At 39.9% G+C, this 15,169-nt stretch overlaps 1 protein-coding gene across 1 annotated transcript in view; it reads left to right on the forward strand.

The window, feature by feature from the left end:
* Window positions 1-1,639: 1,639 nt before the first annotated feature.
* The window catches only part of LOC145999576 (fatty acid synthase-like), a 99,625-nt gene continuing 86,095 nt past the window's right edge, over window positions 1,640-15,169 (forward strand). Inside the window, exons 1-7 of the mRNA XM_083136600.1 lie at window positions 1,640-1,822; window positions 3,163-3,360; window positions 6,619-6,747; window positions 8,091-8,324; window positions 9,375-9,564; window positions 11,049-11,278; window positions 14,336-14,640. Coding sequence (XP_082992726.1) covers window positions 1,682-1,822; window positions 3,163-3,360; window positions 6,619-6,747; window positions 8,091-8,324; window positions 9,375-9,564; window positions 11,049-11,278; window positions 14,336-14,640 — 1,427 coding nt within the window. The 5' untranslated portion in view covers window positions 1,640-1,681. The remainder of the gene's footprint in view (window positions 1,823-3,162; window positions 3,361-6,618; window positions 6,748-8,090; window positions 8,325-9,374; window positions 9,565-11,048; window positions 11,279-14,335; window positions 14,641-15,169) is intronic.

A 15,169-nucleotide genomic window follows, 5' to 3' on the forward strand; every position in this document is an offset into this window, starting at 1 on the left:
AGAGGGAAATTGTGCCAAGAGATTGTGGCAACACTGTAGGTGGGTTTCATGTGACGTCAGGATGCGCACAGCCGCCATGTTTGCGGCCAATTTTTTTGTCGTTTGCAAGGAAATATCCACCACGTAGCGTTCCTTACATCTGCACAAAGCGCATGTTTGATAAATCACGAACGCCTGTGTTTGTATCTCCGCTAACCCGCTTGAATTCCGTATGATTACAAGAACTGGCGTCAATCATGGCTGCTCGAAGCCACAATGCAACCTACGTCATTAAACACACCTATAAAAACAAAAATTGTTCTGCTTTTTATTTTAACTTGAAATAAACTACCCCAATTTTCCAGGGGTGGTCGACGGTCGACCCCCCTCCCCCTGCCGACGATCATGAGCAGTGGTGTGTCCAGGACTTTCAAATAAGGGCTTACGTAAACATTCTTTAGTAGTCAGTCTTCATTTTGCCATCTCTTCCTGCCTTTGGCTTTCTTTCTGTTAGCAATACTGGACCAAAAGTGGGGTATATGACCCACACTAACACTCTCCCCCATTGTATTCGCCACTGCACATGACTAAGAAATATGGAAAAGTGGAAAGAAAGAGAAAGACTGAAAGAATAGTGGAGAAAGAGAGAAACATGTGAATGAAAAAAAATTGGGATTCTTAATATCTCAGATCATCATCCTGAAGGACTCTCGCTTTTCAAACGTGCAAGGATGCCAAAATAAAAAAATAATAAAAAAAGGTAAGTGGTAAAATTAATTATCAAAAGAGCTTGTATTTTAAAATCTTTAGTGGGCTGCATAATTTATTTGCAATTGCTTTGGATTTTTCCCCTTAGTTATTTCTCCCAAAACGTCCTAAATGCTTGCCAAAATTTACTTCAAGGTACTTCACGTTTCATATCTGCTTCACTGGAAGACAAATCAATTCGAAGAACAAGACTGAATTGAACTGAACTGAATTTACTTTGTTTCTGTTTACTACCTAACGCCAAAGAGTACAGATAAAAATAATGAAATTGATTGAGTTGGTGTTTCAAGTCCACTTTATGCACAGTAAGGCTAATCGGGACTGGACCTACAGTTCAAAGTGGAATCCGAACCACTAAGTGCCTTCACCGGGTATCGAACCCGGGACCCCGTGATTACATGGCAACGACGCTACCACTGCGCCATCGGGGAGGCCTAATAATGCAATTAAACAAGACGCTGCAATAAGAATAAAATCATTATGCAATAGAAATAAATTGAGCAGTAAATTAGAATATGAAAGTAATTAAATTGAAGAAAGTTAACTGATATGAAATTCTGCAATTCTCAGGAATTTCTTGATTATTCATATGTTGATTTATCTTGCTTGTGATCGTTGATCAATGATTCACGGAGGATGCCGTGAAAACGTTTGAAGTTTTGTTGTTTCGTGAATTTAAGGAGTGCATTCCGTAATTGGGAATTTACTTTATGAATAGAAACACTAACCCAGAATTGGGTCTAGGTCCGAAGATATGAAAATAGCCCAAACCAGAATCTAGCCTGGGACCCTTTGTCTACAAGGTCTGCATAAATCAATCTTCCTCTTTTTTTTTTCCATCTAGGTGGGAGATCCCGTGGAGGCTGCTGCAATCGCCCGAGTATTCTGTGAAGACAGGAAATCGCCCCTTTTGATTGGCTCCGTGAAGAGCAACATGGGCCATTCGGAAGCCTCGTCTGGTCTCTGCTCCATCGCGAAGGCTATTCTCGCAATGGAGACGGGCCTCATCCCGCCAAACATCAACTACAACTCTCCCAATCCGAGAATTCCAGCTATAACGGACGGAAGATTAAAGGTAACCACAAATCAAACACAGAATTAAGTTATGTACTGATAGCTTGTGAGCGAGTATCTTTCTTCCGAACCTTCAATCACCTCGCGTGGTTCCAAGATTGTTGCTGACGTCAGTTAAGCCCAACACCAATCCCCTGCATTCCCGCCGACGCTCGACATTGTTCCTAGGCTCACTGGAATTCTTCATGCATTTTGTATTGACGCAGTTTAACACAATTCTAGCCCTATGAATATAATCACGCGATGGAAGAATCAATTACAGCTAGGGTTAGAACTGTATGCAATAATTTACTATCCCCCCCCATATTTAACAAATGGCACTTCCATAAAAATGTGGATAACAATCCGATTTATGAATATTTTGGTTAAAATGTGATTAACTGATCGTCTTATCAAATCTAGCGTTTCCTCTAGCAACATACATTTGCCAAGCTATTATACACATACTTTAGACAACAATAAACAAGCAAATGACTAACATCATTGCTCTTCCTTCGACAACACACGCTTCATTGTTCGCCACAGCTACATTAGCTTCTCGTCACTTTTCCTCACTTTTTCTTAGCGTCCAGTTTTCTGTGCCATACAACGCTACAGACCACAAACAAAAACAATTCATTAGTTTCTATCTTAGCTGTTTCTTCAAAGGTTCACAAAATTCACACACATATATAGTGTTTGGAAGTAACAGTTATATTTTAAGGAATTCCAACTGTAATTAGCTACTTTTAAAAGTAACTAGCTGTAACTTTAACAGTTACTTTACGACACTTCAATTGTTAACTTAAAAATTTGTAACATGGAAGAGCTGAATTTAGTAACTTTGTTTCCTCTATGTGTTTCTTTGCATGCTAAGGTGAAATGATTTTCATGGAATCGCCTAAGGCAAGAAAGCTAGGCTTCGTTGCATGCTAAATTTGGAATATACACACTTTATTTCAATTCTTCATTTCTAATTGTACGAAGGCTTCAATGTTATAGGTGGATGTTGCATTTATTTGCAACGTGGTAGTCGAGAAAATAAAACACAAGCAGAGTTCAATCTTTGTTCCATCATTTATTTGTTGTAATAATATAAATATACGAAGGCTTTTGTACAAGAAACATAAACAAAAGTCTTCACACATTTATTTTATTACAAATAGTGATCATTAATTGTGTGTAATTTGCTTGCTTGAGCAGAACGCAAATGTAAATGTAACTTACAAAACAAAACATACCATTATGTGTTGATGTATGCCAAAATTTACACTATGAAATAGTAGGCGAATGTCAAACTTAAATATCCACTGCAGCATTCTAGTTATAAACATATCTTACTTTCTGTCATCATACTTCTAGGTGGTGGTGGAGAAGACGCCTCTTCAGGGTGAATTTGTGGCCATCAACTCCTTCGGTCTGGGTGGCTCCAATGGACACATGCTGCTTCGTCGCAACAAGGTCATACACGGCGAAGGAGAACCGAAAACAAGCAGAATGCCAAGGATTGTAGGGGTAGCTGGAAGAACAGAGGAGGCTGTCCACACCCTCCTGTCAGAGGTAAGCTGTTTGCTAAGGCTATGTGCCGATAATGTCACCTCCATATCGATGGCTGCTCAATACAAACTTCTCAGCAACTTCCCATTGATGGACGTAGGTAGCACAGATACTGTGGATACATTAGTCATTTGCTGAATTCTACTTCAAGTCCCATGTTAATGGTTGTTGTATTTCCCTATTTTAACTCTCAACAGTCGATCTTCGTGCCGAAGTGGTTAGCAAAGCGCGCTACGACGTGACGAGTGCCGGGTCCGAATCTCGGCCTGAGCATCAGTGTTGCCGCATGAAGGGAAATTTCCCTTTTGCAGGGAAAATCGGACCGAAATCTTAGCCAAAAAAGGAAAAGGGTAATTTCGATGAAAAATATCATAATTTCAGGGAAATTTTAACATTTCTGACTCTACATTATTACAGTTTATGTTAAATTTCAGTTTCATATTCACATTTTTTTTTCTGATCCTTCTGCTTCCTTGAATATCAACCTGTATCTATTTATATTTCTCTTAGGTTTATTGTACGTCGCTTTTCTGTATCTTCGGATAATTGTAACAATTTAATGGATTCCTGACCATGATTTAAACCTGGGACATCTGACCACAATCATGGACCAACGGAAATTTTACTACTATTACTGATGCTGCTGCTACTACGACCACTGATAATAATAATAATAATTATTATTATTATTGCATTTGTTTAGGTGAAGGGAAAAAATGGTCCAAAAAGGGAAATGTTGCCTCTTGGAAAGGTAAATTGTGCCCTCAGATTGTGGCAACACTGCTGAGCATTGGCGTTCTCCTTCGCGATTGTAACGCTATGGGGATACAAACGTTACTTAAAGGAATCTTACTCGCTAGAACATAACACAACAGAGGTAGATTAAGTATGGTTTATTGTATACTGCTATGAACATTGATCATGTTGCATCGTACAACAATCTAAGGCCTGACTCCAGCTAAATAAATGACCAGTTGTATTAGATAGAGAAAGGAACGTCGTCTTACCCACTTAAGGTAGAGAGGAGCGAAGTAGACTGGCAGCGTCTCGGTGTATCGATGTAGGTGAACTCTCCCCGGGCTGACTGGATTATCAGGACTGCACTCTCGACTCTCATGACTCTCAGAATCAACTCCTCCCTCGAATTATATTTCCTGCCCTTTTTATCTATTTCCTTTGTCTCACCCTTAGTTCTCCCTTAGGGACACTTGCACTGAGTGGCTTGTATACTTAGTCCTTTCTAGGAATTAAGGATGTGCAGGTGCCTTTGCACCTTTTTGAGGAAGTGATGGGTACTTTGGTACTCATGTGGTGCACCCTTCCCAGAACAGATGCACTTATGACATCCTGTTGTCTTCAAAGTTCATTCCCAGAATCGCCAGGGCCATATAGCACTCCTGGAATCGCAAAAGCCACAATGATATCCTGTTTTGGAGTTTTTCCTAGTTCACTTGCACCGACCAGGGGAAGGAGTAAAACCTTGACGAGGTTCCAAGAACTGAGGATGAGATAAGTATACGTATGTGTGTGTCTTTTTCTTGTCTTTCCTTACTTCGAGACAATACCTGTATTATGTAACTACCTGGTTTCTGTACGTTACACGATTACCCAAAAGTGGCAAATCCGAAGATAAATAAATCCACTCTGAACACTTGGATTCGCACTTCCTAATTCTTTCCTAAGCAACGACGTAATTATTATCCTTTAATTTAATATCAGTTGCCATGGCAACTTTTTTAACTGTGACCAACCAAGAGGCACCGTAGACAATGTGTCACCTCTCTACGCAGCAACAGTTGCCATGGTAATTTCATGTTACCAAGCCAGTTGCCGTTGCACCTTCTCCTTAACATTGTGATTGATTTGTTGTTTAAAGTCCACTGCGCCATATGGGAGGCCCTCCTTAACATTAGTTGCCATGTTAGTACTTTTCCTGTCACATATCAAAAGGCGCCATACACATTTTTTTCTAACAACAGCCCCTTGGTAACACTCTTCCTGTCACCTCGCAACAGGCACCGTAGCAACTGTTTTCAGGTTTCTACTCCCAAGAGTTACCATGGTAACACATTTCCTCTCGCCTAGCAACAGGTACCGTAACAACTGTTGGCACTTTCTACTTCGCAGGAGTTGTCATGGTAACACTTTTCCTGTCACCTAGTAACTGGCACTGTAATCACTGTTTTCAACTTTCTACTTCCAAGAGTTACCATGGTAACACATTTCCTCTCACCTAGCAACAGGTACTGTAGCAACTGTTGCCAACTTTCTACCTGGTAAGAGTTGCCATGGTAACACTTTTCCTGTCACCTAGCAACTGGCACTGTGGCCACTCTTTTCAACTTTCTACTTCCAAGAGTTGCCATGGTAACACATTTCCTCTCACATAGCAAGATGTACTGTAGCAACTGTTGCCAACTTTCTACCTGGTAAGAGTTGCCATGGTAACACTTTTTCTGGCACCTAGCAACAGGCACCGTAGCAACTGTTGTAACCTTTCTACCTCGCAAGAGTAGCCATGCTAACACTCTTTCTGTCAAGTAACAAGAGGCACAGTATGAACTGTTGTCCCTCGTCTACCTGGCGAGAGTTACCATGGTAATATTTTTCCTGTCACGTACCAACAGGCACCAGGCATGCTAGCAACCGTTTTCACCTTTTTCTGCCAAGAGTTGCCATGGTAACACTTTACCTGTTACCTAGCAGCAGGCACCGTGGGAACTGTTGTCACGTCTCTACCTGGCAATAGTTGCTATGGTAATACTTTTCCTGTCACCTAGCAACAGGCACTGTAGCAACTGTTTTCACCTTTCTACTCCCAAGAGTTGCAATGGTAACACTTCTAACCAAGGAATAGGTATCGTAGCAACTCAACTTAACAGCTGCGATGGTAACTCTTTCTGCTATCAAGCAACATATATGGTATCATCTTTTCCTTAGCAAGAGTTGCTATGCTATCACTTCTCCTGTCACCATGGTAACAGCTCTAACCATCTTCTTATACCTAACTACATTTTCCATGTAGATCCATTTGTTCTCACCAATCAACATGTACTGCAGCAACTGCTGTCTACCTAGGAACAGTTTCCATGGTAACTGTTTTTCCACCTCAATACAACCAGTGTCCCAGCAACCACTCTAATCTCTTTAACTAATAATGAGAACCTCCCCAGCAGAGCTAATCCATTACTGCTTTCTGTGTCTACCAGAGTAAGGAACTTCTGAACAAATAAGTGACGTGCCATTTCTTTTCATCCGTAGATAGAAGCCAGGCCAAATGACGTAGGGTTTATTGCATTGCTGCACGGAGTTTTCGATGAAACGATTCCAAACCTCAGGTTCAGAGGATACACTGTGGTCGGAGGGGAGAAGATCCAACGCGAAATATCGGTAAGTAAGATCTTGGTATCTATTTGTGCCAGCACAAAGTTACTCTCTTACTTCCCACACCCAGAAAGAAACCCTAAATATCACAAGGTTGGTGAATATTATGATCGTGCCAGGAATTGGTTGCCAACTACCAACACTTGTCACCATAAGCATATTTACATCTTTCTATATGCGTATTTTTCTTGGGAACATTGTCGCTAAATATACTGATGCGATTCACCTGTTGAGTTGGTTGAAGTTTGTTTTTATGCACAGTTAGGCTAATTGGGATTGAAACTACAGCTTAAAGTGGGATCCGAACCACGAAGAAATCAGGGAGACAAAACCTAGGTTATGCTACACCTCTTTAGTGCAATATTAATACCATGGCTAATTATGGGTCAAGAGTTATTTATATATAAAGGCTATGTGCACTAAATTTGAGAAATAAGGTTTTATATTCTTCCTTGATCAGTCTACATACCAAAGGCGTCTCGAGAACGCATGCGCCAATTGTGGGAAAAAGGACAACTTGCTCTGCGACGACATTCATGAGCATTTCTACATTCTAATTTCTTGATATAGGAGAAGTGTTTATTTTACACGAGAGCGCTCAACTAAGCGTATATTACATTTCTTGGATCTGAAGTGACGCATGCGTCAATTGTGGGAAAAGAATTATTACTTTCTTTCACTTCAGATCCAAGAAATGTAATATAAGCTTAGTTGAGCGCTCTTGTGTAAAATAAATACTTATCCTATATGAAGAAATTAGAATGTAGAAATGCTCATTAATGTCGTCGCAGAGCAAGCTGTCCTTTTCCCCACAATTGACGCATGCGAATCATGCACCGCATGCGTTCACGAGAAACTTCTGCTACATACATTAGATAAACGTCACCTTAACGTCAAATCGAATCTAAAGTCTTTCTTTAATACATGTAAATATTATTGTACATCGTTTCGATATCTATGTAAGTTCACCCCATCCTTCTAATATTAGACGATACACACATACATATACATATATTCTTCATTGGAGAGACCCTCACCTGTTAAGTGAAAAATAATATTTACTTGTCTTCGACCTGATACATTTAACTTTGTTGGTGAAAGTAGAAACATAGAAACGTAGAGACGAGTGGAAGAAGAATAAAAAGAGAAGAAATGGGAAAGATAAGACGAAGAAGCAGAGAGAATATGAGGAAGAAATTCAGTTTAAAAGGATGGAAAGATTGCCGTGGAAGAACTGCAGAGAACGCTACACGCCAGCAGATCACTGAAAAAGCATTCTGCAGGCTTCGTTGTCGTTTATCCCCTGTGACCCGAATACAAGAATGTAACATTTTATCTTCTGATTTCAGGAATTGCCAACCCAAAAGGGACGACCAGTGTGGTTCGTCTTCTCTGGAATGGGGAGTCAGTGGCCCACGATGGGCAGAGACTTTCTCGAGATTCCTGTCTTCAGAACAGCCATCGAGAAATGCTCCAAGGCTCTCAATCCCAAAGGGATAGATCTTTACGACATTTTAACGAATCCAAGGGATACGGTGTATGACGACGTCATTAACACCTTTGTTGGAGTTGCTGCTATTCAGGTACGTTTGCACAAGATTATAAACACGTAAAGGGGGGGTGTAACCTCTTTGGCACGCCACTCATCTCAATTAGTTGCTATTTTGCAAAGGTGGTTCCCAACCTTTGTGAACCATACACCCTTTCGAGGATAACCTTCATAAATAAATCATATATTAATAACATAAGAATCAAAATATTTCTTTTCATTATAATAACAATATCAGGGTGGTTACTAAAATTCAAGTACACTAATTCCTGGCTTTCAAGTATGGCTCTTTTAATAGTGTAAACAGCTTAATACCCTTGTTTATTTATAACGAAATATTCTTAAGAGTTAATGTTTTTCAGACCACAACCATTAAAACTAAATCGTTGTAGATTGTCTGTGTATCCACAGCCATAATGTATTAAATGCCAAAATAAAATTTAGTTCTATTGGTTTGTATTAGAATTTATAATTGATTAAGACTGAAGTAACAAGAAACGAAAAGATAGTAATATTGGAGTTGTAAACAGAGTTTTTTTTTATTATGTGTATATATTTTAAAATTAAATTTTAATACAACCACTTTTAGAGTTCGCATTGTTTTTAGTGGATTTCTTTGGATTATTGTTGTTTGAATCGTAATTGTTCGTAAAACATAATACTTTTCAGTGGTGTGCATTGTTGTACTTATGCCTTAATACAATAGGCGCATACAATGTTACGTAAGCAGACATATATTTTATTGAATTGGTGCCCTTTCAATTCACACTAATGGTAATTTTTTATGAAGCCATGTAACTGATATTTGCTACAAGTAAGAAGAAGGTTGGTGAATATGTAATGAAACGTCCCTAATTCAAGAAATATATGCTTGGTACATAACGTCCATGATTGTATTGTATAGAAGTATTTATTATAAATTGTTTAACCTTTTTGCTGTTCTCGAAATGAAATACACGTGTTGGTGCTCAAATGACAAGTGAGTGAAGATGTTGTGGCTAGTAAATGTATATATTTTTTATGGTGATATCGAACCCGCTGTAATCTCAATATCAATATGTAACTTCTCTCTCCTCACGAGTAGGTGGGGCTAGTGGACACACTCTCCTCCTTGAACATAAAGCCCGATGGCATAGTGGGTCACTCCTTGGGCGAGCTTGGCTGCGCCTACGCCGACGGGGGCTTGACCGCTGAGCAAACTGTTTTGGCCGCTTACGCCAGAGGAAAGGCCACTGCGGAGACGAAGATGATTCGAGGCGCCATGGCTGCTGTCGGTGAGTGTATAGCGCACCCAGAATTTTCGTCACCTTTAAGTTTGTGAATTCATTTTCTCCTGCAATCCGTGTTATTTTTTATTTCTTTTTGGAAAATTTGAATGAAAAGACGGATCAACAAGCCCCATGTATATCACTCAAAGTGGTTCGGATCCCACTTTAAACTTTAGGTTCAGTCCCGATTAGCCTTTCTGTGCATAAAGCTGACTTTGATCGAAAACGTGAGTGTGGACCAAATCCCTCATCAACAGATCTACCTGATCCAAACCTCGAATCGACACCAGCAGGACAGCCAGAGGATGCAGAGGGAAAAGGTAACCAAAACAAACCAAATACAGACGCTAGTCACACACCAATCAGAACTCAATTTCACCGATAACGCCACAGGGCAAAGGGGAGAGGTGTATCCAATCCCCCTACTGGAAATTGGGATTTTCTTAATCAAATTACGAAAAGTGAATTGTTTACTATTTTTATAATCTAACGGAAACAGTTCAGTTAGTATTCGAACAGAATAAGAGGAGTAAAAATTGGGTTAGGTTGGAAACCTGAGTGAATACAGGAATTAAGTTAGAACTTGATATTTTAACATTAGAAATAAAATTGATAAACTAGGCATAGCGTATTAACTGTATGGAATATAAATAAGACTAGAGTGGATATTCATTCATCCGGTGAAGCCCATAAAAGTTCCCCCAAGGATATATTATAATAATAATTGGCAATTATAATAATTGTTTACTATTGTTGGTTTATTATAATTATTTATACATTTCCCATTATTCTCTGTTTATCTACGTTTTCTTATTTTCGTACTCGAAGTGTGTGTGTGTGGGGGGGGGGGTGTTATCCCACAATTTAGAAAATTTTCATAAAGCATATCCTCAGCAAGGATAGTTTGCATAGACACCCCAATCTATGGATATCTGTTATCCTATTGCCAATTTGCCAATTTATTGAGAGAAATGTTTTCTTCAAAAAGGTTAAAATTCTGAATATTTCCAAATATTCTGAACATGTTGTCACGATTTCCAGTGACATGTCAAAAATCACCAGAAGTTAGAATGAGAGAGTGAATCAGGTGGAGCTGTAAAACGTTTGTTAATTCCAATATTTTCGTTGATACAATATATTCATATTTTTTACCGTTCATCCGTGTTATCATTTGATGTTTTTTCAGGTATCTGGTATAATGCTATTAGTGTATTATTATTGTTCGAGTCGACACAACTAAGGTAAAGCAAAAGGTGTAACATTTCACGGTATTTCATCTCCGCCTCGCACTAGTACGGCAATAAACGACCGTCTCAGTACCGAACTAAAATACCTGGACCGTAAGTAAATCACACGACCGGTTTCCCCTACCTATGGTGACGTCTGGCCCCGTGCCGGGGTATGAACGATATGTTATCCGGGGGACCGGGAGTGGGGACATCTACAATATCTATGTTAAAGAACTAAGCAACACAATTGATTTATTTCAGGTATGTCGCCAGAAGAAGCGAAATCCTACCTTCCATCTGAAGTGGACGTGGCTTGCCACAATAGTTCCACGTTGTCCACCATCTCCGGCCCCAAAGGCATCGTGGATGAAGTCCTCCAAGACCTCCATGCCAAAGGTGTCTTCGCTAAACAAGTGAGAGTCTCCGACGTGGCCTTCCACAGTCGATACATCGCACAGGCGGGATCCAAGGTTCTGCAGATCCTGAAAGAGGTAAGGAGGAGCAATTAAAAACTGAGGAATTGTTACACTTATGCTATCACGCAAACTTCACCTGGCATTCTTTCACTATGTATCTTTTTTCGTGATTATACACACAGAAAACTAAATGCATCGTATCGATTGATGCACTAAAGTGTGTTTTATGGCTTCTTCAAAGAATCAGATTCACTTTTGATGCATTTGGGTGCATTTTTGTATGTCGTGTAAGAAACACCAAAGTGCATCATTTGATTCAAGTGAGGATTTATTTCAATCCAGATGCACTTCAATGCGTTGATGCGTTTCGATGCACCTTGATGCGTTTTGATGCACCAGAATGCATCTCTTTTTATGATGCACTTAAACGTTTCGTCTGAGCTACTCTGTAGCTCAGATCAATCGTTTAAAAAACTCAATATGTTGACCAAGGCAGAAATTTATTTTATTATAAAACATAAACTAAACGTAACGTTTCAACCTTCTAGCAAGGTCTTCTTCAGACTGTACCAAGTACAAATGTAACAAGTTATACAAAACAGGACGATATATATACACAAAAATTACTCCCCTCCAGACAATTAGAAAGTTGTTCTGGAACAATCTAGCAATCTTCAATTTTATTTTATTTCTTTCTTCCAGAAGGAAAAAAGAAAGAAAGAAGAAAATAAAAAGAGAGAGAGAGAGAGAAGGAAGAGGAATATTTCCTTCATTCTTCTTCCTTTTTCACTCCTCTTTCTCTTTTTTCTTCTCCCCATCCTCTCTCTCCCTCTCTCTCTCTCTCTCTCTCAAGGAAGTAAGAAAGTGGGGAGAGAGAGAGAGAGAGAGAGAGAAAGAGAGGATGGGAGAAGAAAGAAAGGAGGAGAGATTTATCTCTCTCTGTCTAAAATAAAAAAAGAGAGGGGTAAGAAATGATGTGCTAGAATGTTCCAGAACAACTTTCTAATAGTCTGGAGGGGAGTAATGTTTGTTCAGGATATATCGTCCTGTTTTGTACCTTGTTACTTTCGTACTTGGTGCAGAGTCTGAAGAAAAACTTGCTAGAAGGTTGAAACGTTACGTTTAGTTTATGTTTTATAATAAAATAAATTTCTGCCTTGGTCAACATATTGAGTTTTTTAAACGATTGATCTGAACTACAGAGTTCGTGTAGCTCAAACGAAACGTTTAAATGCATCATAAAAAGAGATGCATTCTGGTGCATCAAAACGCATCAACTGACGGATTGAAGTGCATCTCGACTGAAATAAATCCTCACTTGAATCAAATGATGCACCTTGGTGTTTCTTTCACGACATACAAAAATGCACCCAAATGCATCGAAAGTGAATCTGATTCTTTGGAGAAGCTACAAAACACACTTTAGTGCATCAATCGATATGATGCATTTAGTTCTCCGAGTGTAGTTCCAATACCCATGCTACAAGAGGAGACAAAGTTGTGCGAACATAACTCAACTCTGTGGGATAATAGCCTCTGTCGCCGGGCGCGTTGAGCGACCATTTTCGGTTTCGCTACTGAAAGTTTCCGTGTTCGAATCCAGCGTAATTTCTGAGTGTCTCCTCATCTCTTGCGTCTAATCATCATTCATCCCCATCGTTGTGATTATCCAAAGGGGGGAGAAAAGCGATACTTAATGACCAAAATAAAAATACAATTTATATTTCAAGTCGTTAACAAAGGATCGGTGGATATTTGATCCAAGATTCGGGATATCGCATTAAAAGATTTCGGATATCGCCTAAGATTTGAGATACGTCATTCAAGAATCGGGATATCTGATACAAAATTCAGGATATCTTATAAAAGATTCTGGATATCCGATCCAAGTTTTTGGATATCTGATTCAGGATTCGGGATTCACATGTCAAATTTAGGATTCGAATTCCGCTTAAATCGAATTTGAATAATTTTGGATGCGGATTCGAGCGTCCATATCTTTACCAGAGTTGTCCATTTGACTTCGGCCTCGCGAGGCCCGACATCCCAGTTCAAGGTCGGCTTCCGAACTGCATCTCTCGGCCTCAGCCCCCGAGTTCAAGGTAGGCCTCCGCCCTCACACGGCCCCCGCTTCCGAACTACACATCTCGGCCTCAGACTCGCAAAGCTCTTGGAGGCTAAGGCCGACGCTGAGGCTCGGTATCCGGAGAGTCTGAACATCTCTGATCTATAGAGGAAAAGGTCTAAATATTGGCCCCCCTTTTTATGTTGTCATTGTCGGAGGAAAAAAATAATATATCAAGCACCTGCCTTTAAAATGCATATCTATGAAATATATACTTAAATGTAATAGCATGCTAAAGTATAGAAGGTCTCCATTTTCTTTTAAAAAAAAAGCAATTTCCAAAAAATGGTAAAATGATGTATTTCAAAATTGTGGTCTAAATATGGGCTACTAGTGGCAATATCACAAAAAGCAATTAAAATTAATAAACCAGTCATTTATCGCTAAATCATTATAAAATTCATATTTATGAATAATCTGTTGTTTTGAAAATCACGCGGAATGGGAAAAATTGAAATTAAGAAAAACATCCAAATATTTGTTGAAAATGTGATCTCAACATTAGACCTCATTTCATAGCCCATATTTAGACCATCACGCTATTTTTCTTCTTCAATTTATTTTCGCTCTCTGTGGTACATATTTCACAAACAAATCATGGCATTATAAAAGCCCACATTTGTATTATGTACCGCTAATATCATAACATATACAAAGCAGATGAGAATTCAGAAAACGCTGAGTTAAAACATACCTGCAAAAAGTTTTCGGAGGTCGCAATTCTATAACAGCGTCCAAGGCCGAAACTAACCACCACTTTCTCTTGCGAATTGACGCCGCAACCTTTGTCCTTGACAGATAACCAGTTCCAATAACCTCTGCCAGGCTGCAGCACCCGGGAGAGCTGATAACTCCAAAACCCATATTTAAACCTTCGCCCATATTTAGACCTTCTCTACTCTAACAGTATCAAATAATTGTCTTGTACGATAGATGAGTATTTTAAATGTTAATTTATCCAACGCAAGTTCTTGAGAAATATATGATTGTTGCCATTTCCTTCCTAGGTGATCCCGTTGCCCAAGCGAAGGTCCCCCAAGTGGCTAAGCACTTGCGTCCCAGAGCAGGAGTGGGACTCTCCCGGCGCCCAGTTGTGTTCGGCCGAGTACTTCACCCGCAACCTGCTGTCGCCGGTGCTGTTCAGGGAGGCCTGCTACCACATCCCGGACTCCGCCATTCTGGTGGAAATCGCCCCCCACGGACTGCTACAGGCGGTGCTCAGACGCTCCTTCTCGCCAAGTACCCTCAGCGTCTCCCTCGCGAAGAGGGAGCACCCCAACAACCTGGAGGTTTTCACCACTGCTCTGGGGAGGTAAGTCATCTTCCCTGCAAGCAGGATTGTTGAAGTCCACGAATTTTAAATACATTCAATTCTGGTCCAGGAGAGAAAATCAGCAAGAGTAAATTGGTTCTAGACCGTAAAGAACCTGTTTTATCTGTAAAGTATACCGGGTGATCCGTTTGAGATGTCAGAAAAGTAAACCTTTATACACAAGAGGTTAATGTACGTATCTGTGAGCAGCTTCAGGTATACTGACTTCAGCTGCGTGGCGGAAGTAGCATGCATGTAATACTCGAAAATTTCGCATACCATACGCCATACTGTGTGCGCTGTTGTGACGTGATCACCAACTTTGTTACCATGCACAGTAGCGCCGCCATGTGGCTGATGTCTGTAAACATTTCTGCTTATACTGTATTACAACAAGCTGCTCGGAAATACGTACATTAACCTCTTGTGTGTAAAGGTTTTCTTTTCTGACATCTCAAACGGATCACCCGGTATTCCAATTCGGCTCCAAGAACCTTTTTTTCCAGGATCAATTTAAATACGGTACAGG

This window comes from Lepisma saccharinum, chromosome 15 (assembly GCF_977018435.1).
Source record: "Lepisma saccharinum chromosome 15, izLepSacc3.1, whole genome shotgun sequence".
In the NCBI taxonomy this organism is placed as follows: Eukaryota; Metazoa; Arthropoda; class Insecta; order Zygentoma; family Lepismatidae; genus Lepisma; species Lepisma saccharinum.